The sequence below is a fragment of the Diaphorina citri genome, unplaced genomic scaffold, assembly GCF_000475195.1.
Source record: "Diaphorina citri unplaced genomic scaffold, Diaci psyllid genome assembly version 1.1 scaffold177, whole genome shotgun sequence".
NCBI classification, from domain to species: Eukaryota; Metazoa; Arthropoda; class Insecta; order Hemiptera; family Psyllidae; genus Diaphorina; species Diaphorina citri.
Genome location: NW_007377614.1, coordinates 210410 through 234265, shown reverse-complemented (window position 1 = coordinate 234265; position 23856 = coordinate 210410). Strand labels below are relative to the sequence as shown.

Here is a 23856-nt window from a genome sequence, read left to right as displayed (position 1 = left end):
TTGAGTTGTTGAATGAGTCTCAGACCAGACCGGACTAGACTGAACTTTTATTCTAATACATTTAAATAATTCAATACCTACCAATATAATAAATTAACTTACTGGTAACGTTATAGGTACCTACCTCATATACTTTGTTCATTTAAACATGTAGGTATGTAAATGTGTATCTATGGTAGGTATAGGTATGTTTTGTCTGGATTTTTATTTCGTAAGCCATGAAATATCTATTCGATTACATGGGTCTGTGCTATAGCATGCCATAAACGCATCCCCCATGATGTCTCTCATCAAATGATGCCAAAAATCAATTAAGTGGTGCAATATTGAGATAAATGGACCATATTGAGATCTTTTTCCTATAAAATATGTAAATAAATAAAATATGCTCCATAAGGTACCTACTGTCTACTACTAGGTATGTACTAAAAACATAAACGAAACTCAAAATGTTGGTCGAGAGCGGAACATTTCTCTCCCGCAGTCTCTGCACTCTGTGTATTTCTTATGGACATTTTAGCGATCAAAAATTGATCACATCTCAGGATCGGTTTACATTTTCGCAAAATCCTTTCTTATTGCACACTAGACCATAATAGAAATAACCCTACCAAATTTCAGCTTTCTAGGTGTTGTGGTTCAGGAGATAGAGCGATCAGTGTGTGAAATGTGAATGAGTGAATGGATCTTGATTTTATAATATAAGATGAGGCTGAGTGAATTATCGAACAGCACTTCTTAGACACTTAGACAGTCACCCAATTCAATTTTGCCTTGATTAATTCTGTAATTCGTCGTGAACTGTTGTATTCAACATGTCACAAGGAACTAATCTCTTAAGTCAGTCTTTAACCACAACCATCTCATATCACGCGTGGCTCGGTATTGAACGTGACACTGGCTTTCCAAAGCCATACACTGGCATTCCAACGGACGGCATTGACAATCCAAGGCTAAATCTTGTCATTCCAAGGACCAAGGCCAGGTATTCCAAGAAAAGTCAGTGGTGATACAAGGATTTACTTCCTACTCTTCTTCTTATCCCCGTCATACTCGCTGTCATTCCAAGGCTGAACTTCTGACGTTCCAAAGATGAGGAAGATCAGATTACCGAAGAAGAAAATGGCGGCGGCAATCAGGAAAATGGTTTGCCATTGTGAGACGGATGTCTGAAATCCAGAAAGAGAGAAAATGTTGAAAATATGTATACAGAGAAAATGGGGGGAAATGACACATCCCAAAATAAATTTGCAAGTATCTAGACATTAATAGTACAAGAATAATCTAAATGTTTTTCATTTCCGATAGTCAAACGCCATGTCACGGGTCAGATTTTCAACTATTGTAAATCTTTTTAATTTTCTTATCCTTCCCTCGCAGAAGAAACAGAACCCGAGACCTCTGGCGTGATGCGCCATACACTCAGGTACAGGGATTGTTTGCCTACTCATATGTAGAATCCCTATAAGCCTTAACACAGCTACATTGAATAAGGTGTGTCTCATCGGCTGATTTCTTAACAGTCAGCGCAGCATTGAAACAGCTGTTTCTATGTTGTAGAATTCACGTACATTGTCCGTCACAATGAATCCGACAAACAGGGGTCCTAGAATGGACGCAATGTTCGCGCACCCATTGGTAAAACCCATCAGGGTTCCGGCAAAGTTGGGTGACAGGTCCAAATGATTGGATAAGAATCCCGTGTATGTGCCAGCGTTGATGGCGATGGCCAACGTCAGACAGGTGATGGCGCCTACTAAGTTGTCACCAACAAATGAGAGACCAACCAAAGCTGCTGCGCTCCCCCAGAGACCTGTGAATTAAGATTAGTACGGAATAAATATTAACAAATATAGGTAAATGTAAAATCTTCGAGATAAATTTTAAAACTATCTTTGTTCATTCACTAATGGATTTTTTATAATTACTGATCAGGTCGGATTATCCTAACTATGAGGATAAGCTAAGGACACCTGTTAGTTCTTACCGATGGTATTCCACATTTTCCTGGACACGGTGGGTGACAGGATCTGTTTGGCAACAATGTAATCCGCTAACCAGGAGAATACCAGGATCAGAATCCACTGAGCCAAGTAGGGAGCTGCTGATAGGAAGCCGTTCTGGAAATGGGACAACATCACACAGTATATGAGGAATATGTCAATGAAAACACAAATTATACCTACTCGTACTTGCTATCAAACTAATTTATGAGGTACGACAGACAATTGAGTAGTTTTGCGTGTAAGACGTCTGAATTAATCAAATGTGCTGAATAGGACGTCTACCACATCGCAATATATCATTTTTCAAGTATGAATTTCATGAAAACTGCCACTCAGAGTGCCCTAAATCACCAAAGTATGGAAAAGTATCTTACAAGTGTAATAGCCAATGGAAAAGCAGTATTTTGAATTTGGACAAATCATATCGAAATATGGAATTGTAAATACTTTTCCATACTTTGGTGAATTAGGGCACTGGTATTGGTTTGGAAATGTCTTACACTTTTGATGTCGAATTGTAGCACTGAGTTGATATAGGATGGCATCTCAGTGAGTAGAGTCCAGTAGCCCCAGTTTTGACACAAGTGAGTGATGAGGACTGCCCATACTGGTAGTGACGTCAGAATTGCCTTCCATGGTACTTTCATGCTCTGAAATTTGAACAATATGAAATATTTATGTATCAGGATTAGAGTTCAATAATCCAGCGTAATATTCACCGTTTGATAAATTCCTCGACAGACTTCTCACCACTGAGTTCTGAGTTGTACCATACACCTTTTCCCCTCTCGATATTTTTGATCATTACCAGTCACCAGTAGTGTTAAGTGTTAATAGTGATGAAGTTCCTCCAGATGTTTAAACTAAATGTAGAGAGAAAAAAAGGTAAATAAAGGAAGAAAATCACCAGAAGAAGATAGTGGACACTTACAGAACTGACTGTTGAACTATGCACGAGCGAGGTTTCAATGTAGATTCTCTCTTCAAGGGAAATGAAAGGGTGCTGGGCGGGACTATTGGCACCAATATAACACCAAGCAGCGGCCCATACAATGGCCACTGCTCCAGACACGTAGAATATGGATGGCCAACCCCAGGGACTACCGGCCAACAGTCCGGCCACTGGTAAAGTCACCAAGTTACCGAACTGTGTTCCTGAAAATGAGAGGAAAGTAAAAATGAGGTATGGGGAATCCCTTGAGTTCTATACGGTATACCAAAAGTTACCTAATAGTCAACAACAATAGCATCTTAAATACGCGTCTCGTAACACTCGAAAAAATCACTGAAGTTAAGCAACCAACGCAATGTAAGGTATCCCGTGGTTGGTAGCTGGACGCGTGACCGTCTCGGACAGCACGCTGTGCTGACTATTTTGGGGTACATTCAGAGGTGAAGCCAATCAAGAAGCTCAATATTATGAGGCTCATTGCAAAAAGTAACTTACCACTGAAAGCGAATGAGAACAATCTTGCACGCTCCATGGGTGGTGCCCATTTCGACATGAAAGCATTGACAGAGGGGTAAATGAATCCCTGAAATCCCAGAGAGAAAGAACAATAACTATGACATCACGAGACTAGTATACAAAGCGTTGTCAACATATCATTAACCATTGATTTGGCCTCACAATTCACAAAGTACTTCGCTTTCTATAACATTGTATGCACAGATGTGTCTAGCGATTCATACAAAATCAATCAATGCCAAATTGGTTTGAACTATAATGGGTTTGGTTTGAATTGCCATTCTCCATTGACTAGATCAATATTTAGGATAATGGTTCTGCTAGTTTTTTATTTGGTCTTGCATGAACACTTCTACCCACTTAAATTCATTATTTCTGATTTCAAGTGGGTAGAAATACTAGATCTCACTCCGGGCACGATAGATCTTGTAACTTTATCAACAATGGCAATAGTTTCCTGAAATGTTACACGCAAGAACTTCCTGAATACATTAAAACTGCATTTCATTTATATCTCCAGTACGCTTATCAATACTCTAATGGTTGCTGACAAGCCATTCAAAACTGTTTCCTTGAAAGGATTGTCATTAAACACATCGGATTTTCTGGATCCTAAGAAGCCTCCATCATCAAGTGCTATACTTATACTAACACATTCAGGTATATAATATATTCTAACGGACCAAAACTTGGGTCACGTAGGTATTCTGAGGAAAACGTGTTTCAGCAAATGAGCGAGATGGATGGACGCCACAACAAAGACACCATTGTTAATTGATAATGGTTTGGATGAGGACCGTAACATGCGGATCATGCTACTCAATAGCACCAGTGATTCTGGTTCCCATCATATGAGTTGGTATGATCCAAGTATTCAACAGGGGCTGATAAACTACGAGTACATGATATTTCCAAGCAATATGACTGAATATGTTCTGAGATAGTGCTCACAATACGAATCGTACCTACGTTAAAAAAGAAAACATCGTGCGACAAACTTCATGATTGCCGGTAACACAACAGCGGAAGCAGATAGTTCGTTTATCAGCCGACTAGGTCGCACAACTCTATTTATTGCAAGATATTTCGGAATGTTTTTATCACTTCTTCTCGAGCAACATAAATGATACCATGACTATGTATGGGAATTTATTTCCTTTCTGTTATAACTGCTTAAATGCATGAGAAGTGATTCAGATGCTGGGATAGTATAGGTGAATCATCTTTACCTATGTTCATGATGGGTGAGAGGCTGAGAGGTCAAAAATTGAACCAGGTAATTTATTTGGAACCTGTAATATGGGAACTTTATTTCTTCCGCAGAGCAACACTAAGAACTTGGATTAAAAAACTCGCAGAAAAATTTGCAAGTGTCTAATTTGTTGAGCTAATCCCAATTGCTATTTTGTTTCTTATAATCTGGGGTCTATTGATAGTAACTGCGACTCTCCAAAGCGCGTTAAATCACCTGAGCCAGTCCTTGCGCTATTCTGGTTATGATCATGGTGGTTGAGCCGCCTTCAATAGCCGCCAGTGGAGTGAGAAGTGTACACACGCCGCAGAACCCGAGGGATCCGGCAAGGAGCCACTTGGCGCCCCATTTCTCTGACATCATCCCGGCTGGAATCTGCATGACCAGGTAACCCCAGAAGAACGAGCTGAGGATTGTGGACTTGATGGATTCATCCCACGGCAACTCCTGGAAAGTTAAAAGAACAGAGAGTTAGTGACGGCAATTTAAAATGTTAACTATCGTCTGTAAAGCTTAGAAGGAACTAAATCTCAACGGATCACTAAACTTAAGCAACACTGCGTGATGCGTAGATGGAGTTTTGACAGGTGTCCCGTCTGAAATATCAAGCTGTTTCATGAATTCGGGGTGCTCTCAGAGCTGTTTCGGTATGAGCTCAGGCCATTGTGGTAGGTAGATAACACCTTTTCCATTGAATGAAATCTCTCAGTAAAAAGTCAAGGTGGCGTAGAGGTACCTACTACTAATGACCTTACATTATCAGTTGAAAGTATTGCCTCCCGGTATCATTATGAACTTCATGTTTGATATAATATTTAGAATGAACAGTGAAATCACAGAGATTAAAATAACTTAGGAACATCCGTGAGAAAGTTCACATATTTTACAATGAAAGGATCGACCTTTTCTGAACATTTAGAGAATACATTGGACATAAGTTCTAAAATTTTAAATTCATCAAGGTTCGAACTTTGAAGTTTCCAACAGTAGCAATCAAGCTTTAACCTCTGCACAAGGTTGTACGTATATTTAAATGGGACTGACATTTCACGGAAGAATCTTAGATTGGATGCCGTTCAATGAGAACTTACAGAGAAAGTTCTTATGATCTCTAATAATATGAAGTATGAAGATACCTGACTTTTTCAATACACCTATGTACCTACTTGTACTATGAATTCTCATTGTAATTTCGGAGCTCTCATGGACTGTGTCTACTATTTTTTTGGGTCACAAGCTCACAAGTCAGACATTTTCATACTGAGACTCTTCTTCTTTGAAGGAAAAGAGCTCACAAGTCAGACATTTTCATACTGAGACTCTTCCTCTTTGAAGGAAAAGAAATCAAAATTAATAAAGATATGTGGTGTTTTCTAACTCAAAACACCATCAGGAGGGAAACCTAAAGAAGAAAATCCTTAGATTCACACGGATTCGGTCATACAATGTCCATCTTGATCAGAATACGATTCAAGCGTCTGCGGGGCAGAGAAGCAACGACTGTTGACCACTAGGTCACAGTTACAGGGATATAATACTTACAGGAAAGTCTACATTGGCATTGTTCTTGTCTGTCATAGCCACAATCCCGACGGATAGATTGACTCGCAATGCATAGGCTACTAGGAGACCTAGGAACATCATCAGGGTTTGAGTATGACGCACGCCATAGCGTTTATCTGGAAACAGAACAGAAAGAAGGAATCAATATTAGGGGCTTTGGTTGTCTATTTCGATGTCAGAGCTACGCCGCGCCGCTTCTTAATGTACTAGTAGGGTTTCATAAAGACTTTTACAGGTAGGTATATTTGCGACAGGAAGGTCGAACTTTACCACCGTGGGTAGATTATTGTGGTATTGAGTACAATCTTAGAGAGATTATTTAGTTTATAAGTCCTCGTTTAATATCAATCCTGGGTTGGTAAACACCGATATAAATAAGTGCACTAGTTCCCATGCATCAAAGATTAAGGCAACGTCGCGTCCTGCATGGTTAGTATCTGGATGGGTGACCGTCTGTAACATCACGCACTGCTGGTGCTGTCAGCCTAGTGACCTTGTAAGGACAATTGAGAAGCTGTGATAGTCCAACGAATAAGATGAGAGTAGCCCAAACCCTGATATGACCTTAGCCGTTGAAAGGGTTTGTTTGAGACATTAGCTTATTCCTGCCGTCTCTGTTATGTAGTGTAGTAGCAAAGTAAGTACAAGGATTAAGATCCAAGTCTAACAAGAAATCTGATAATAATGGTTCTCAACGAAAGCGAAAAGCAATTAACACCATTAACTTTTCCCTTTTCAATTGTTCTGATCATTCCAAGGTTATGATAGTCGGCTAGCATCGTGTCTTTATGTCTTGCGGATATTTTCACTTCATCATTATCATTGACAATGATGTTGCTTTACCGCGCCGGTGTCTAATGAGAATCAGCAATACAATCTCATGACGTCGACAATTTTTACTTTCTATTACTACAGTATAGCGAGCTATACTAGGAAATTTTCGACCAAAAATTTGGCCGCCGTAGGCGGCTCAGGCTCAGAACAATTTTCATTTTTTTTTTTTTTTTTTTTTTTTTTTCAAAATACGTATTCCGCAAATGTAATAGAAAGTCGTGTGATGTTTACACCTGATTTTTTTAGTTTTGTTTTTTGAAATTTCAATAATCACTTCCTTCTTCTTTGGCAAATGGTTGATTGGAAACTTTTTAAAATTATAATTGCCAATACCATTAAGATTTATCTCTTATTCCATTGAAAATTTGAAATTCAACTTGTACATGTTTTTTTGCTATAAATTCTTGGACTAAAGTTTCTCTCTCTCTCTCATTGAAGGTCATGTAATTTTCTTCAGGTTTTAGATATGAAGTAATAAACGATTGAATCTGACAGCTTTTTTAAAGGTCACATTCATAATTTGACGTAGGTATTTATTTATCAAGTACTTGAAGTTTACTCATTTATTGTGATAACAATGATATTTATTATTATTACATATCATAATACTAAGTTCACACCTTTGTTTTGAACTGATGTTAAGTTAAAATTTTACTAGTCTAGGAATGTGCTCTCATCCGTATGTAGGTCAGATAATTAGATGAAAAAAACCAGGAATTAATAATATTGGTGTTTGGGTCTGCAAATAAAGAGAGATAAAGTGTCAATAATTTATGTGAAACCCTTCTCTGTCAGTGTTTCAATGTGTACATAAACCCAAACAATAGCATCAATCATAAATAACGCGAGAATACAGTTTGCCTCCGTTGTGAATACAGTTGAGCACAGACCATGGATTGTACAACTCTTTACCTCCCACATTGTAACCACTGTACCATTTCTTTAGGTCCCGCTTGGTCACGGGTATAGTAATAAATAGTAAACTCACGGCATATTAGTGAAATAGGGCGCCAGTTTGCCTCCGTTGTGAATACAGTTGAGCACAGACCATGGGTTATACAACTCTTTACCTCCCACATTGTAACCACTATACCATTTCTTTAGGTCCCGTTTGGTCACGGACAAACTTTTGTTGACCAATAATCGGTCCACCTGGAAAAAAAACCGCACGGGTAAATTAACAGGGAACGTAAAATGCATTTAAATAGCAGGGTTTATTCGCAACCTGGAAAACCTGGAAAAGTCATGGAATCTGAAAATCGGCCAAAAAGTCATGGAATTAGTCATGGAAAATCGCGAAAATTTAAAGAAAACCTGGAAAAGTCAGGGAATTTTCCACTCGGTCAAAAATTTAAAATATTTAAATTAAATATCAAGTATTTCAAAAAAAAGGCCTGTGGCGCATTTCCCCTCACATTCCTTGGGGGTTCTGCATATTGCATATTTTATTTAAATGAAGGGGTAATCTTACTGATTAAGTACCTCCGCCCCCTAATTTTCTGGAAAAATCATGGAATAGTCATGGAATTTCATTCCGGAAAGAGCGTATAAACCCTGTTGTTAAGCGTGCTTAAATGCTCCGTGCCCCGAGTGGGTATCACACGAGGCTTGCACGTCTCTGTTCTTGGAGTTTGGGTTGCACCTAGCCTCGTGAGGACAATTGATTGGCTACTTCAATCGAGGAGCGACGAGTAACGGCATTACCAATGTAAAAAAGAGTGGTGCAGTTGTTAGCGTAGTGGACTTCGGATCTGGAGGTTGGTGGTTCGAGTCCAAGTCAAGACATAAAATTTAGCGTAGTGCATTAAGCAGGGAACGACATTTGTGACGAGCATTTATGCTCAACACAATTAAAATTCCTTATAAGATTATTGAAATGTGGAAATTGATTGCAAAGGAGGCACTTAGCAATGCTGTGATATCCACAAGAGTTGTGAAAAAGCTCTGCTTTAAAACAGATAATTTGATTTGAGATTTCTTGACTGATCAGAATTTGTATTCTTGACTCTTACCTCTTCGTCAGTGAAGCCCAGTAGAGTATTATAGGATGGATCATTGACAGAGTAGGGCATGTAGGACTCTGGCAGGAACGGTGGATTGAGCTGCTTGATGTGCATGGTCCCAAATATAATCCCTGTGAACGTAAAGTAGAGAAGATTGATAAAACTGCACGAACATTGCCTACCTAGAAATTTGACAGAATAATGTAAACAACATCATAATTACCAAGGAAATACGTTGAAAAAATAATAAAAAAAAAGTAAAAAACTCGTTTATTTTGGCCGAACAGGACTGAAACGGGCTAAAAATGGTCGTCTATGCCACAAAGACCGGTCAGACCGAAATGAAGTGTGGCCATCGGAAGATGCCTTTTCTTTAGAACTTTAGATACATCAAAAATATCAACGCCTGCATTATAAGCGCTAGGTTGTGGTCCGATTTCTGCCCTTTGTGGACTTTATCCTAAACAGATAAGGTTCGTTCTCGGAACGGCTAGCTTTCTACATTATTCTGTTCTCCTCTGATTTCGAGACGACAAGACCTGTGTTGTTACATTTTTCTCTCTCAAACATCTTATCCTAATAAATAAAATTAGAGAAACTTTTTAATTTTCAATGGAAACGTAGAAAAAGATATAACATGAAACATGTACATGTATGTCTGTCTGTTACGGCGCTGTTACTCTGATGGACATTTTGTTGTCCTCTTCTCACGAAAAAACGGCTCGACCGATTTTGATGAAATTTTTTGTGGTTGTTGAGAAGAGTACTGAGGGTGACATAGGCTATTTAAATTTGTCATATTCCATTCCGATTCAAAATGGCAGCACCTCAAAGTTATGACTCTTATGCCACGCTGATCCCGTACAAAGGACCGGTCAACCACTAGTTAATCTAAAACGTTCTGTATTTACCTTGATGTATATTGGGATCCTCGACTAGTTTGTTGATAAACTCTTTGGTCATCGAATGTATCTTTTCCAGTCCTTCCTTGTCGAAGTAGTTGTTCTTCAAATATTGCACCACCGGATAATCCTCGTCGTCAATGAAAAAGACGACTCGCTTCTTGTAGATCTTGTGCACCATTTTCGTGATGAAGTTGATGCCTGAAAAATTGGGGCGGTGACGAGTCAAATTTGATGCTATTGTTTAAAATGACAGCCAACTTCTTTTTCTTTCGTCTCAACTTGGGCGTGGTCATTTGGTCCAACTCTGGGATCAGATCGATCTTAATTCCACCTAAAACATGAATAATAGTTGCTTATTAATACTGCTCGCATAGGACTGAAAAGTCCCTTTAACCCAGCAGTAGGCTACTACTATTACTGTGGTCAAATTATCAAATTATATTGAGGATAAAATTCCATACTTCACACCTGGGATTGAACCCATGCCCTCCTATTTACCAGGCGAGCGTCTTGTGAGCACTACACCACCGAGGCATTATTAACCTAATAGGGGTTTTTAAAGAGGTTTGATAGAGGGAACTGTAGCAACGGAGATCTCATCGTGCTGAAATCGAAAAGAAATGTACGGGATTAGAGAAACATATGTAGCTGTTCCGAGAACAAACCTGTTCTGTTTGAGATAAAGTTCCCTTCGGAAGGCAATGGAATCTGCGACGTATCGCCTACTATCGCCATTTTTCAGCAGTATTTCTCCATTTTTGAGCACAACTTCCCTATTTTTGAGCATGATGAAATTTTTTGTGGTTGTTGAGAAGAGTACTGAGGGTGACATAGGCTATTTAAATTTGTCATATTCCATTCCGATTCAAAATGGCAGCACCTCAAAGTTATGACTCTTATGCCACGCTGATCCCGTACAAAGGACCGGTCAACCACTAGTTAATCTAAAACGTTCTGTATTTACCTTGATGTATATTGGGATCCTCGACTAGTTTGTTGATAAACTCTTTGGTCATCGAATGTATCTTTTCCAGTCCTTCCTTGTCGAAGTAGTTGTTCTTCAAATATTGCACCACCGGATAATCCTCGTCGTCAATGAAAAAGACGACTCGCTTCTTGTAGATCTTGTGCACCATTTTCGTGATGAAGTTGATGCCTGAAAAATTGGGGCGGTGACGAGTCAAATTTGATGCTATTGTTTAAATTTATCGCGTGTTATAATCCAGCAGGATCTCATTAATTAAAAAAAAAAAAAAAAAAAAAAAAAAACAAACGAACGAACCAAACGAGCAACCAATCAAACTTTTTTTTGTCACATTTTATGACTTGACTGGGGCTCGAACGACCAACCTCCAGTTCTAAAGATTCCAATGTTTACTGCGCTAACCCCTACACTTTTTTCGGCTATGTGTTTGGAGTTCGGAGTGCACTCAGCCTCGAGAGGACAACTGAGTAGCTACTTTAATCGAGTAGCTACCAGTGGCGGCATTACCAATGTAAAATTATAACGAGGAATACCCACAAAGATCTCTGTTTTACCACAAATGATTCATGATTGGATTTGGATTTTGGACAGCGCAAGAGTTTCTACTGAGAACTTTTGATTGATGATCCGTCCTTACTTATTTTGATATTCTATTCTATTCTATTCTATTCTATTCTATTCTATTCTATTCTATTCTTACCTGTTTTGATGTACTGATCATCTGGCATACTCATTTTCAAATACTCGATATACATCCGCTTGTTGGCGTAGCCTATCTTTCTCTTGAGGAGCCATGAGTATCGCTTGAACTGCAGATGAATCAGATTCTTCATGGCCAACATGACGGCGTTGTAGTTGTCCCCGCGAAGGTTCTTGAAGTTGAAAACCATGACCGGGTATTTGCCTGGAAATGTGAGATGGATTTGGACTTCCTTTAAATTGTACGCAAAAAAGCCCACTCTGAGGCTTGGATGAAGGAGCAAACAGCCTTAAAAGAGGGGTTAGGCTTAAAAAAAAGTTCGATAGAAGGAACTGTTAGAAATGTAACAATAGAAGTTTCATCGTTCCGAAATCGAAGAGAGAAGCAGGACAGGATAGAAGAAAGTCAGCCGTTCGGAGAAAGAACTTTGGCTGTTTGGGATAAGCTCCGGGTAGGGATGAAACTTGCGACCAAACAAGAAGAACTTTGGCTGTTTGGGATAAAGCACGCTCCGGGTAGGGATGAAACTTGCGACCAAACAAGTTGAGACCTATAAAACCTGAGATTGGCCGATGGGAATCCAGTTATCGACCCAATAAATACCAGGAAGTAGTTCTGACCAGGCTACGAATTGGACATACCCGGCTTACTCACTCCTTCCTCTTTACAAAATCTCCTCCCCCTAGGGATGGGCGATATAATATATCGATATTTCCGAATATCGATATTTTGGTTTCGATATATCGATATTTTATATCGATATTACAGTTTCGATATATATATCGATATATCGGAAAAAAAATGTCAATATCGATATTTTTTACAGCTAAAGACCTCCCCCTATGTGCGAGTGTGGTAAACCACTTTCGGTGAAACATGTCATCTACTGCTGTCCAATATCATATCAAATTTACCTAAATGCATCATGGCTTTCTTGTCTTCAGATATTTTCAGGGCTGGACTGGTACGGTATCGAATAGCGTCAATGACAGCCAACTTCTTTTTCTTTCGTCTCAACTTGGGCGTGGTCATTTGGTCCAACTCTGGGATCAGATCGATCTTAATTCCACCTGAAACATGAATAATAGTGCTTATTTATACTGCTCGCATAGAACTGAAAAGTCCCTTTAACCCAGCAGTAGGCTACTACTATTACTGTGGTCAATTTATCAAATTATATTGAGGATTAAATTCCATACTTCACATCTGGGATTGAACCCATGCTCTCCTATGTACCAGGCGAGCGTCTTGTGAACACTACATCACCAAGGCAGGTTAATAGGGTTTTTAAAGAGGTTTGATAGAGGGAACTGTAGCAACGGAGATCTATCTCATCGTGCTGAAATCGAAAAGAAATAGACGAGATTAGAGAAAGATAGCTGTTCCGAGAACAAACCTGTTCTGGTTGAGTTAAAGTTCGCTTCGGAAGGCAATGGAATCCGCGACGTATGGTCTACTATCGCCATTTTTCCATTTTTTAGCAGTATTTCTCTATTTTTGAGCGTCATTTCTCTATTTTCGAGCACCATTTCTCTATTTTCGAGCACCATTTCTCTATTTTCGAGCACCATTTCGACTTACCGCGGAACAGTTTCTTGTTGACCTTCTCGCTTTCATCCAGATGATGTCCATAGTCATCCAACTCCAGCTCAAAGAACCGCTTCAGCATGTCTATCGTCATGGAGCGACCCCATTTCCTTGGTCGCGTAAAGTGAAGTATCTTCTCGTCGCAGAGAATGTCGGTGATGAGTTCGGTCTTGTCGACAAACGCGTCGCTTTTGGTGACCAGGTCGTAGAAGCTGCGCGTCCCTGGCGAGTGTGGACGCATTTGGGTAAAAATAAAAATTATGCTGCGCGAACGACATGTTTTAACGACGTAGTTAAAGCGCCTAACGAAAAAATTAATAAATGAAGGTCGCTTCCTACGACAAGAGTTGTGAAAAATCCAAACCTGACGTTAAAACTTCGAAAAAGTATCTTTGAAAGGTCGAAAAATCAATTTGCACTTGCCTTTCGAATGAAAAAGTCCAAACAGTTGTGACTTCAAGATAGAAGAACAATCTGTGTTATGCGCATAAACGCATTACTCTAATGTCAAGTGTCTTTTCCTGCTCTTTAACTTCGAAAGTTCGAAACCTCAACTAAATTAGCGCATATAGTCTATTTTGGATTGATCTGTCTATCAGTGTGTTTTCTCTTACCTAGTAAAGTGTTGGTTTGGTTTCTTCCGGGCGGCAGTGTAATCTTGAACTTCCTCACTTTCCGCTGTCTAGTGGTCATTTGGAACGTGACATGGTGGGTTCTTTCTTCTTCCTCTTCTTCCTCCTCCTCCTTTTCCTCCTCCTCTTCTTCTTCCTCTTCCTCTTCTTTATGGCTTACTTTTCCTTTTGTTTTGTCCCTTGTGTGGTGTTCATCTGACCCAAGTTCCGCTTCAGAACGTTCATGCTTAGACCTCGAGAGAGCTTTTGACTCCACCGACCATTTCCTCTGTTTTCGCTTATCTTTCAATCGTTTCCGGTCCAGTCTTGAACTTTCTTCACTTTCTTCTGACGAATGGACAGGTTTTCCCTTGGATTTCGTCCGTTTGTCGAGTTTCGTTCGCTTTTCTATTGGAGACTGGGGTTTCACAGGGGGGTGTTTCTCGGCCGAATAGTCAGACTCTTCGGTGACGATTTTCTTGAAGGATTTCTTCGTTTTCCGAACCGGTTCCGAACGTTCCGATTCGTCGTTGTCCTGTTTACCTTTAGTTTTCGAAATGACTTTTTTGAAAGCCTTTTCGGACGGTCTTTTCTCAGAATCCGATTCTTCGCTTTCTGGCTCTTCACTTTCTTCCTCCTCGTCGATGTATTGCGACCAGTCCGGTTCCTTTTCGGGCGCCTTCGGCTCGGGTTCGCCTGATTCCGGCTCTTCGTACTCTTCCGAAGGCAGTTGATAGGTCGACTGATCCTCGTACGCTTCGTCTGTCATCGGCTCACGTGACGAATCTTCGACAAACTTAGTTTTGCCTTTGTCTTTGCGACCTCTGTCAACGCTTTTGTCAGATTTGAACTTATCGTTTACTCTTTCTCTGCTCCTTTGTTTCGGCTTTTTGTTTTCGTCTTTCTTCGTTTTGAGCTTCGTGCGGACTCGTTTCTCCGAAGTTGACTCGTCCGACCTCGATTGGTCACGTGACCTTCTCTTTTCCCGATGTTTCAACCCGGGTTCCTCTTTCATTGTTGTGAAAACCATCGAGCTCTCTGTGTACACCTTCGGTTTCTTGGTTTTCTTCGTCGTGTATTTGTCGCCTCCCTTTTTCTTTTTCCTGTTCACCTGAAACAGGAAAAAGAAAAAGAAACAGAGAAAACAGAAGTAAGAATTATAAATAACAAAAAGTGAAAATAAAAGTAAGGAGAAGAGAGAAAATAGGAAGAAGACGTAACATTGTCACAAGAAAAAACACCGAAGATAAACATTTACAAAATACCAATCTATCAACAAGAGTTCCTGAAAAGCACCAACTGTACTTAAAAAGGAACAAAATGATTACCTACTTGTGAGATTATTTTATAGAAAACAATAAACATTATTAAGGAATTTTAATTGTGTTAAGCATAAATGCTTGTCACAAATATCGTTCCCTGCTTAATGCACTACGCTAAATTTTATGACTTGACTTGACTTGACTTGGACTCGAACCACCAACTTCCAGATCCGAAGTCCACCGCGCTAACCACTACACCACTGAGGTTGGTTTTATTAATATTATTACCTTGCGTCTCTTAGTGACAGTCGAATCATCGTCCAGATAGTCGTCAGCCCTATCCACGAATTTCTTGAACTTGATCGCCCTCCCATATTTGCTGTCTCCGCTCAGGCTGACGGGCTCTATTGTCGTTTTGGTGTCCGCTTTCCGTCGGTCTTTTGTATCTTTCTGTGTTTTGGGGTCCGCTTTTCGGCCTTTGTCCTCTTTCCACGTGTCCTTTTTGTCTCCCCGACTATCTTTGTCATCTTTCCGTCTATCTTTTTCGTCTTTCCGTTTATCCTCTCGTTTGTTTTTGTCGCCGCCAGATGGTGTTTTTTGGTCGGTGGGTTTTTTGTTCTGGTTGACGGGTGGGGCGGATATTTTTGGCGTTACGCGGACGGACTGATCGGAGGAGAGTTGAGATGAGACTTCTCGTGAGATTTCTGAAATGAGAAAGAGAATGAGATTTAAAGTGAAACCTTTGCAGGTAGAAACACACTACTATCACGTCACGTGAACTCATGTGACGTGATAGTAGTGTGTTTCTACCTTAAGGGAAAGAATTCTCTTATCAGCGAATTTTCCAAGCCTTTTCTTCACTTCCGAGAAACTCGCGAAAGTTTTTAATCGCTTCAACTTTCAAAATCGGGACACGAGAAAGTATCTCTTTTAGGCCAGCCACTGAATATTAGGTAGCGCTTTTGGTGACCAGGTCGTAGAAGCTGCGCGTCCCTGGCGAGTGTGGACGCATTTGGGTAAAAATAAAAATTATGCTGCGCGAACGACATGTTTTAACGACGTAGTTAAAGCGCCTAACGAAAAAATTAATAAATGAAGGTCGCTTCCTACGACAAGAGTTGTGAAAAATCCAAACCTGACGTTAAAACTTCGAAAAAGTATCTTTGAAAGGTCGAAAAATCAATTTGCACTTGCCTTTCGAATGAAAAAGTCCAAACAGTTGTGACTTCAAGATATAAGAACAATCTGTGTTATGCGCATAAACGCATTACTCTAATGTCAAGGGTCTTTTTCTGCTCTTTAACTTCGAAAGTTCTAAACTTCAACTAAATTAGCGCATATGGTCCATTTTGGATTGATCTGTCTATCGGTGTGTTTTCTCTTACCTAGTAAAGTGTTGGTTTGGTTTCTTCCGGGTGGCAGTGTAATCTTGAACTTCCTCACTTTCCGCTGTCTAGTGGTCATTTGGAAGGTGACATGATGGGCTCTTTCTTCTTCCTCTTCTTCCTCCTCCTCCTCTTCTTCTTCTTTCTTCTCTTCCTCTTCTTTATGGCTTACTTTTCCTTTTGTTTTGTCCCTTGTGTGGTGTTCATCTGACCCAAGTTCCGCTTCAGAACGTTCATGCTTAGACCTCGAGAGAGCTTTTGACTCCACCGACCATTTCCTCTGTTTTCGCTTATCTTTCAATCGTTTCCGGTCCAGTCTTGAACTTTCTTCACTTTCTTCTGACGAATGGACAGGTTTTCCCTTGGATTTCGTCCGTTTGTCGAGTTTCGTTCGCTTTTCTATTGGAGACTGGGGTTTCACAGGGGGGTGTTTCTCGGCCGAATAGTCAGACTCTTCGGTGACGATTTTCTTGAAGGATTTCTTCGTTTTCCGAACCGGTTCCGAACGTTCCGATTCGTCGTTGTCCTGTTTACCTTTAGTTTTCGAAATGACTTTTTTGAAAGCCTTTTCGGGCGGTCTTTTCTCAGAATCCGATTCTTCGCTTTCTGGCTCTTCACTTTCTTCCTCCTCGTCGATGTATTGCGACCAGTCCGGTTCCTTTTCGGGCGCCTTCGGCTCGGGTTCGCCTGATTCCGGCTCTTCGTACTCTTCCGAAGGCAGTTGATAGGTCGACTGATCCTCGTACGCTTCGTCTGTCATCGGCTCACGTGACGAATCTTCGACAAACTTAGTTTTGCCTTTGTCTTTGCGACCTCTGTCAACGCTTTTGTCAGATTTGAACTTATCGTTTACTCTTTCTCTGCTCCTTTGTTTCGGCTTTTTGTTTTCGTCTTTCTTCGTTTTGAGCTTCGTGCGGACTCGTTTCTCCGAAGTTGACTCGTCCGACCTCGATTGGTCACGTGACCTTCTCTTTTCCCGATGTTTCAACCCGGGTTCCTCTTTCATTGTTGTGAAAACCATCGAGCTCTCTGTGTACACCTTCGGTTTCTTGGTTTTCTTCGTCGTGTATTTGTCGCCTCCCTTTTTCTTTTTCCTGTTCACCTGAAACAGGAAAAAGAAAAAGAAACAGAGAAAACAGAAGTAAGAATTATAAATAACAAAAAGTGAAAATAAAAGTAAGGAGAAGAGAGAAAATAGGAAGAAGACGTAACATTATCACAAGAAAAAACAAGGAAGATAAACATTTACAAAATACCAATCTATCAACAAGAGTTCCTGAAAAGCACCAACTGTACTTAAAAAGGAACAAAATGATTACCTACTTGTGAGATTATTTTATAGAAAACAATAAACATTATTAAGGAATTTTAATTGTGTTAAGCATAAATGCTTGTCACAAATATCGTTCCCTGCTTAATGCACTACGCTAAATTTTATGACTTGACTTGGACTCGAACCACCAACCTCCAGATCCAAAGTCCACCGCGCTAACCACTACACCACTGAGGTTGGTTTTATTATTATTATTACCTTGCGTCTCTTGGTGACAGTCGAATCATCGTCCAGATAGTCGTCAGCCCTGTCCACGAATTTCTTGAACTTGATCGCCTATCTCCTCAGAGGTTGAAATCAGCCTAGGAGATGCTTTTTATTGTAACCTAATTTTCAAAAATAAAGAAATAATATTCAAATTCAAATTCAAAAAAAAATTCTATTCTATTCTATTCTTACCTGTTTTGATGTACTGATCATCTGGCATACTCATTTTCAAATACTCAATATACATCCGCTTGTTGGCGTAGCCTATCTTTCTCTTGAGGAGCCATGCCTATTGTCGTTTTGGTGTCCGCTTTCCGTCGGTCTTTTGTATCTTTCTGTGTTTTGGGGTCCGCTTTTCGGCCTTTGTCCTCTTTCCATGTGTCCTTTTTGTCTCCCCGATTATCTTTTTCATCTTTCCGTCTATCTTTTTCGTCTTTCTGTCTATCCTCTCGTTTGTTTTTGTCGCCGCCAGATGGTGTTTTTTGGTCGGTGGTTTTTTTGTTCTGGTTGACGGGTGGGGCGGATATTTTTGGCGTTACGCGGACGGACTGATCGGAGGACAGTTGTGATGAGACTTCTCGTGAGAGTTCTGAAATGAGAAAGAGAATGAGATTCAAAGGGAAACCTTTTAAGAGGGAGAGTAGGTATTCTCTCATCACTTTATCAGCGAATTTTGCAAGCCTTCTCTTCACTTCCAAAGAACTCCAGTATTGTAATCACTCCAACTTTCAAAATCGGGACACAAAGTATCTCTTTTAGGCCAGCCACTGAATATTAGGTAGACCTGGCAGGTATGGCTGAAAAGATCCGCCTGTCAGGTCTACCTGATAGTGAGTGGCTGGCCTTCGGGTCCCCTGAGTCCAAAAAAGTAGATTTTAACCCGTCCATTGTCTGTAGTCTGTACAGGGTGAGCAATATATCTCGAGAACAGTTTGTCGTAGAGCGCTGAAATTTGGTATGTCTTTACGGGTATTCTTTAGCTGTGTCCACCCATAATCGACAGCCGTCGATCGACGAGGTGAATCTATGTCGTCGAGGCAGTGTACACATGGTGAGCAATATATCTCGAGAACAGTTTGTCGTAGAGCGCTGAAATTTGGTATGTCTTTACGGGTATTCTTTAGCTGTGTCCACACATAGTCGACAGCCGTCGATCGACGAGGTGAATCTATGTCGTCGAGGCAGTGTCCGGTTTCAGTCGACATCGATCGACCGTCGATCAACGCGATGACGTCGACTATGTACGGACAAGTGGACACAGCTTTAGCTTATTGAATCATTTATGGTGCCAAATTCCACACCTTTTTGGTGTGGTACCAAAGTCCACAACTTACCTGCCGAAGATTCGCCATCTTCGGAACTTGTCGGAGATTTGAGATCGGCTATCCTCGTAACTAAACACAACACTAGAAGAACACTGAGGCCATAGCTTTCCATTCGAAACTTGGCAACACCCGCACGACCCTTATCTTTCGCCCCTCCTTACTTGACGATCTTGATTTCGACACACGTCATGTTTTTATCGTCCACTTGCTTTTGTTATCAATTGGACCGAATTTTACTTTAGTGAACTGCAGATGAATCAGATTCTTCATGGCCAACATGACGGCGTTGTAGTTGTCCCCGCGAAGGTTCTTGAAGTTGAAAACCATGACGGGGTATTTGCCTGGAAATGTGAGATGGATTTGGACTTCGTTTAAATTGTACGCAAAAAAGCCCTCTCTGAGGCTGAGATGAAGGAGCAAACAGCCCCAAGTCAATAATCCTAAAATCCAATGTTTACCTACCATGCTGGCACCGGTCGCTATGCGCATTTATATGTCATAGCTACTCATTTTCCTCACGAGGCTGAGTGGGCCCCGCAACAGCCAGTCACGGAATCAATCATTTGCATGATACAAATTTCTTGACCCCGCCGGTATTCGAACCCGGGTCTCCCGCGTGCAAGGCGAGCGCAATGACCACTACGCCATGGGAGCTGACGCGACCAAACAAGTTGAGACCTATAAAACCTGAGATTGGCCGATGGGAATCCAGTTATCGACCCAATAGATAGCAGGAAGTAGTTCTGACAAGGATACGAATTGGACATACCCGGCTTACTCACTACTTCCTCTTTACAAAATCTCCTCCCCCTATGTTGCGAGTGTGGTGAACCACTTTCGGTGAAACATGTTATCTACTGCTGTCCAATATATCAAATTTACCTAAATGCATCATGGCTTTCTTGTCTTCAGATATTTTCAGGGCTGGACTGGTACGGTATCGAATAGCGTCAATGACAGCCAACTTCTTTTTCTTTCGTCTCAACTTGGGCGTGGTCATTTGGTCCAACTCTGGGATCAGATCGATCTTAATTCCACCTAAAACATGAATAATAGTTGCTTATTAATACTGCTCGCATAGGACTGAAAAGTCCCTTTAACCCAGCAGTAGGCTACTACTATTACTGTGGTCAAATTATCAAATTATATTGAGGATAAAATTCCATACTTCACACCTGGGATTGAACCCATGCCCTCCTATTTACCAGGCGAGCGTCTTGTGAGCACTACACCACCGAGGCATTATTAACCTAATAGGGGTTTTTAAAGAGGTTTGATAGAGGGAACTGTAGCAACGGAGATCTCATCGTGCTGAAATCGAAAAGAAATGTACGGGATTAGAGAAACATATGTAGCTGTTCCGAGAACAAACCTGTTCTGTTTGAGATAAAGTTCCCTTCGGAAGGCAATGGAATCTGCGACGTATCGCCTACTATCGCCATTTTTCAGCAGTATTTCTCCATTTTTGAGCACAACTTCCCTATTTTTGAGCATCATTTCTCTATTTTCGAGCACCATTTCGACTTACCGCGGAACAGTTTCTTGTTGACCTTCTCGCTTTCATCCAGATGATGTCCATAGTCATCCAACTCCAGCTCAAAGAACCGCTTCAGCATGTCTATCGTCATGGAGCGACCCCATTTCCTTGGTCGCGTAAAGTGAAGTATCTTCTCGTCGCAGAGAATGTCGGTGATGAGTTCGGTCTTGTCGACAAACGCGTCGCTTTTGGTGACCAGGTCGTAGAAGCTGCGCGTCCCTGGCGAGTGTGGACGCATTTGGGTAAAAATAAAAATTATGCTGCGCGAACGACATGTTTTAACGACGTAGTTAAAGCGCCTAACGAAAAAATTAATAAATGAAGGTCGCTTCCTACGACAAGAGTTGTGAAAAATCCAAACCTGACGTTAAAACTTCGAAAAAGTATCTTTGAAAGGTCGAAAAATCAATTTGCACTTGCCTTTCGAATGAAAAAGTCCAAACAGTTGTGACTTCAAGATAGAAGAACAATCTGTGTTATGCGCATAAACGCATTACTCTAATGTCAAGTGTCTTTTCCTGCTCTTTAACTTCGAAAGTTCGAAACCTCAACTAAATTAGCGCATATAGTCTATTTTGGATTGATCTGTCTATCAGTGTGTTTTCTCTTACCTAGTAAAGTGTTGGTTTGGTTTCTTCCGGGCGGCAGTGTAATCTTGAACTTCCTCACTTTCCGCTGTCTAGTGGTCATTTGGAACGTGACATGGTGGGTTCTTTCTTCTTCCTCTTCTTCCTCCTCCTCCTTTTCCTCCTCCTCTTCTTCTTCCTCTTCCTCTTCTTTATGGCTTACTTTTCCTTTTGTTTTGTCCCTTGTGTGGTGTTCATCTGACCCAAGTTCCGCTTCAGAACGTTCATGCTTAGACCTCGAGAGAGCTTTTGACTCCACCGACCATTTCCTCTGTTTTCGCTTATCTTTCAATCGTTTCCGGTCCAGTCTTGAACTTTCTTCACTTTCTTCTGACGAATGGACAGGTTTTCCCTTGGATTTCGTCCGTTTGTCGAGTTTCGTTCGCTTTTCTATTGGAGACTGGGGTTTCACAGGGGGGTGTTTCTCGGCCGAATACTCAGACTCTTCGGTGACGATTTTCTTGAAGGATTTCTTCGTTTTCCGAACCGGTTCCGAACGTTCCGATTCGTCGCTGTGTTTACCTTTAGTTTTCGAAATGACTTTTTTGAAAGCCTTTTCGGACGGTCTTTTCTCAGAATCCGATTCTTCGCTTTCTGGCTCTTCACTTTCTTCGTTCTCGTCGATGTATTGCGACCAGTCCGGTTCCTTTTCGGGCGGCTTCGGCTCGGGTTCGGCTGATTCCGGCTCTTCGTACTCTTCCGAAGGCAGTTGATAGGTCGACTGATCCTCGTACGCTTCGTCTGTCATCGGCTCACGTGACGAATCTTCGACAAACTTAGTTTTGCCTTTGTCTTTGCGACCTCTGTCAACGCTTTTGTCAGATTTGAACTTATCGTTTACTCTTTCTCTGCTCCTTTGTTTCGGCTTTTTGTTTTCGTCTTTCTTCGTTTTGAGCTTCGTGCGGACTCGTTTCTCCGAAGTTGACTCGTCCGACGTCGATTGGTCTCGGGACCTCCTCTTTTCCCGATGTTTCAACTCGGGTTCCTCTTTCAATGTTGTGAAAACCATCGAGCTCTCTGTGTACACCTTCGGTTTCTTGGTTTTCTTCGTCGTGTATTTGTCGCCTCCCTTTTTCTTTTTCCTGTTCACCTGAAACAGGAAAAAGAAACAGAAACAGGAGAAACAGAAGTAAGAATTATAAATAACAAAAAGTGAAAAATAAAAGTAAGGAGAAGAGAGGAAAATAGGAAGAAGACGTACATTATCACAAGAAAAAACAAGGAAATGAAACTTTCACCAAAGCATGACCAATCTATCCAACAAAGAGTTCACTGAAAAGCACCAATCTGATACTTAAAAAGGAACAAATGCATACCTATTGGTGAGATTATCTTATTAGAAAACAATAACATTATTAAGGGAATTTTAATTGTGTTAAGGCATAAATGCTTGTCACAAATATCGTTCCCTGCTTAATTGCACTACTTCTAAATTTTATGACTTGACTTGCTTGACTTGGACTCGAACCACCAAACCTTCCAGATCCGAGAGGTCCACCGCGCTAACCACTACCACGCACTGAGGAGTTGGTTTTTTTAATATTAGTTACCTTTGCGTCTCTTAGTGGACAGGTCGAATCATTCGTCCAGATAGTCGTCAGCCCTATCCACGAATTTCTTGAACTTGATCGCCCTCCCATGATTTGCTGGTCTCCGCTCCGGCTGACGGGCTCTATGTCGTTTTGGTTGTCCGCTTTCGTCGGTTTTTGTATCTTCTGTGTTTTGGGGTCCGCTTTTCGGCCTTTGTCCTCTTTCCACGTGTCCTTTTTGTCTCCCGACTATCTTTGTCATCTTCCGTCTATCTTTTCGTCTTTCCGTTTATCCTCTCGTTTGGTTTTTGTCGCCGCAGATGGTGTTTTTGGTCGGTGGGTTTTTGTTTGGTTGACGGGTGGGCGGATATTTTTGGCGTACGACGGCGCGGGGGACTTAGGCGTTGCGGACGGACGGATGATCGTAGGAGAGTTGAGATGAGACTTCTCGTGAGATTTCTGAAATGAGAAAAGAATGAGATTTTAAGTGAACCCTTTGCAGGTAGGAACACACTACTATCACGTCACGTGAACTCATGTGAGACGTGATGTGTGTGTTTTTACCTTAAGGGAAAGAATTCTCTTATCAGCGAATTTTCCAAGCCTTTTCTTCACTTCCGAGAAAACTCGCGAAAGTTTTTAATCGCTTCAACTTTCAAAATCGGGACACGAGAAAGTATCTCTTTTAGGCCAGCCACTGAATATTAGGTTAGACCTGGCAGGTAGGGCTGAAAAGAT

The 23856-nt window shown here is 41.0% G+C and overlaps 3 protein-coding genes across 3 annotated transcripts; all 3 read right to left on the bottom strand.

The window, feature by feature from the left end:
* Positions 1-754: 754 nt before the first annotated feature.
* LOC108251903 (putative inorganic phosphate cotransporter) lies at positions 755-6433 on the bottom strand. Its single transcript, XM_017442444.2, has 8 exons — positions 6269-6433; positions 4943-5173; positions 3454-3541; positions 2938-3161; positions 2507-2656; positions 1988-2120; positions 1572-1813; positions 755-1169 (listed from the first exon to the last, which is right to left on the bottom strand). Exons 1-8 carry the CDS (start codon positions 6368-6370, stop codon positions 1020-1022), a joined length of 1320 nt encoding a protein of 439 aa, XP_017297933.1. The 5' UTR covers positions 6371-6433; the 3' UTR covers positions 755-1019.
* LOC103505485 (glutamic acid-rich protein-like) lies at positions 6402-19662 on the bottom strand. The gene is made up of 10 exons (XM_017442441.2): positions 19436-19662; positions 15465-15880; positions 13918-15025; positions 13298-13525; positions 12631-12786; positions 11717-11920; positions 10996-11187; positions 9136-9257; positions 8112-8275; positions 6402-6405 (listed from the first exon to the last, which is right to left on the bottom strand). The coding sequence occupies exons 1-10, from the start codon at positions 19536-19538 to the stop codon at positions 6402-6404; spliced, it is 2697 nt and encodes an 898-aa protein (XP_017297930.1). The 5' UTR covers positions 19539-19662.
* On the bottom strand, positions 19613-22675 carry LOC103505484 (cilia- and flagella-associated protein 251-like). The gene is made up of 4 exons (XM_017442440.1): positions 21575-22675; positions 20955-21182; positions 20309-20464; positions 19613-19767 (listed from the first exon to the last, which is right to left on the bottom strand). The coding sequence occupies exons 1-4, from the start codon at positions 22596-22598 to the stop codon at positions 19613-19615; spliced, it is 1563 nt and encodes a 520-aa protein (XP_017297929.1). The 5' UTR covers positions 22599-22675.
* Positions 22676-23856: the final 1181 nt, after the last annotated feature.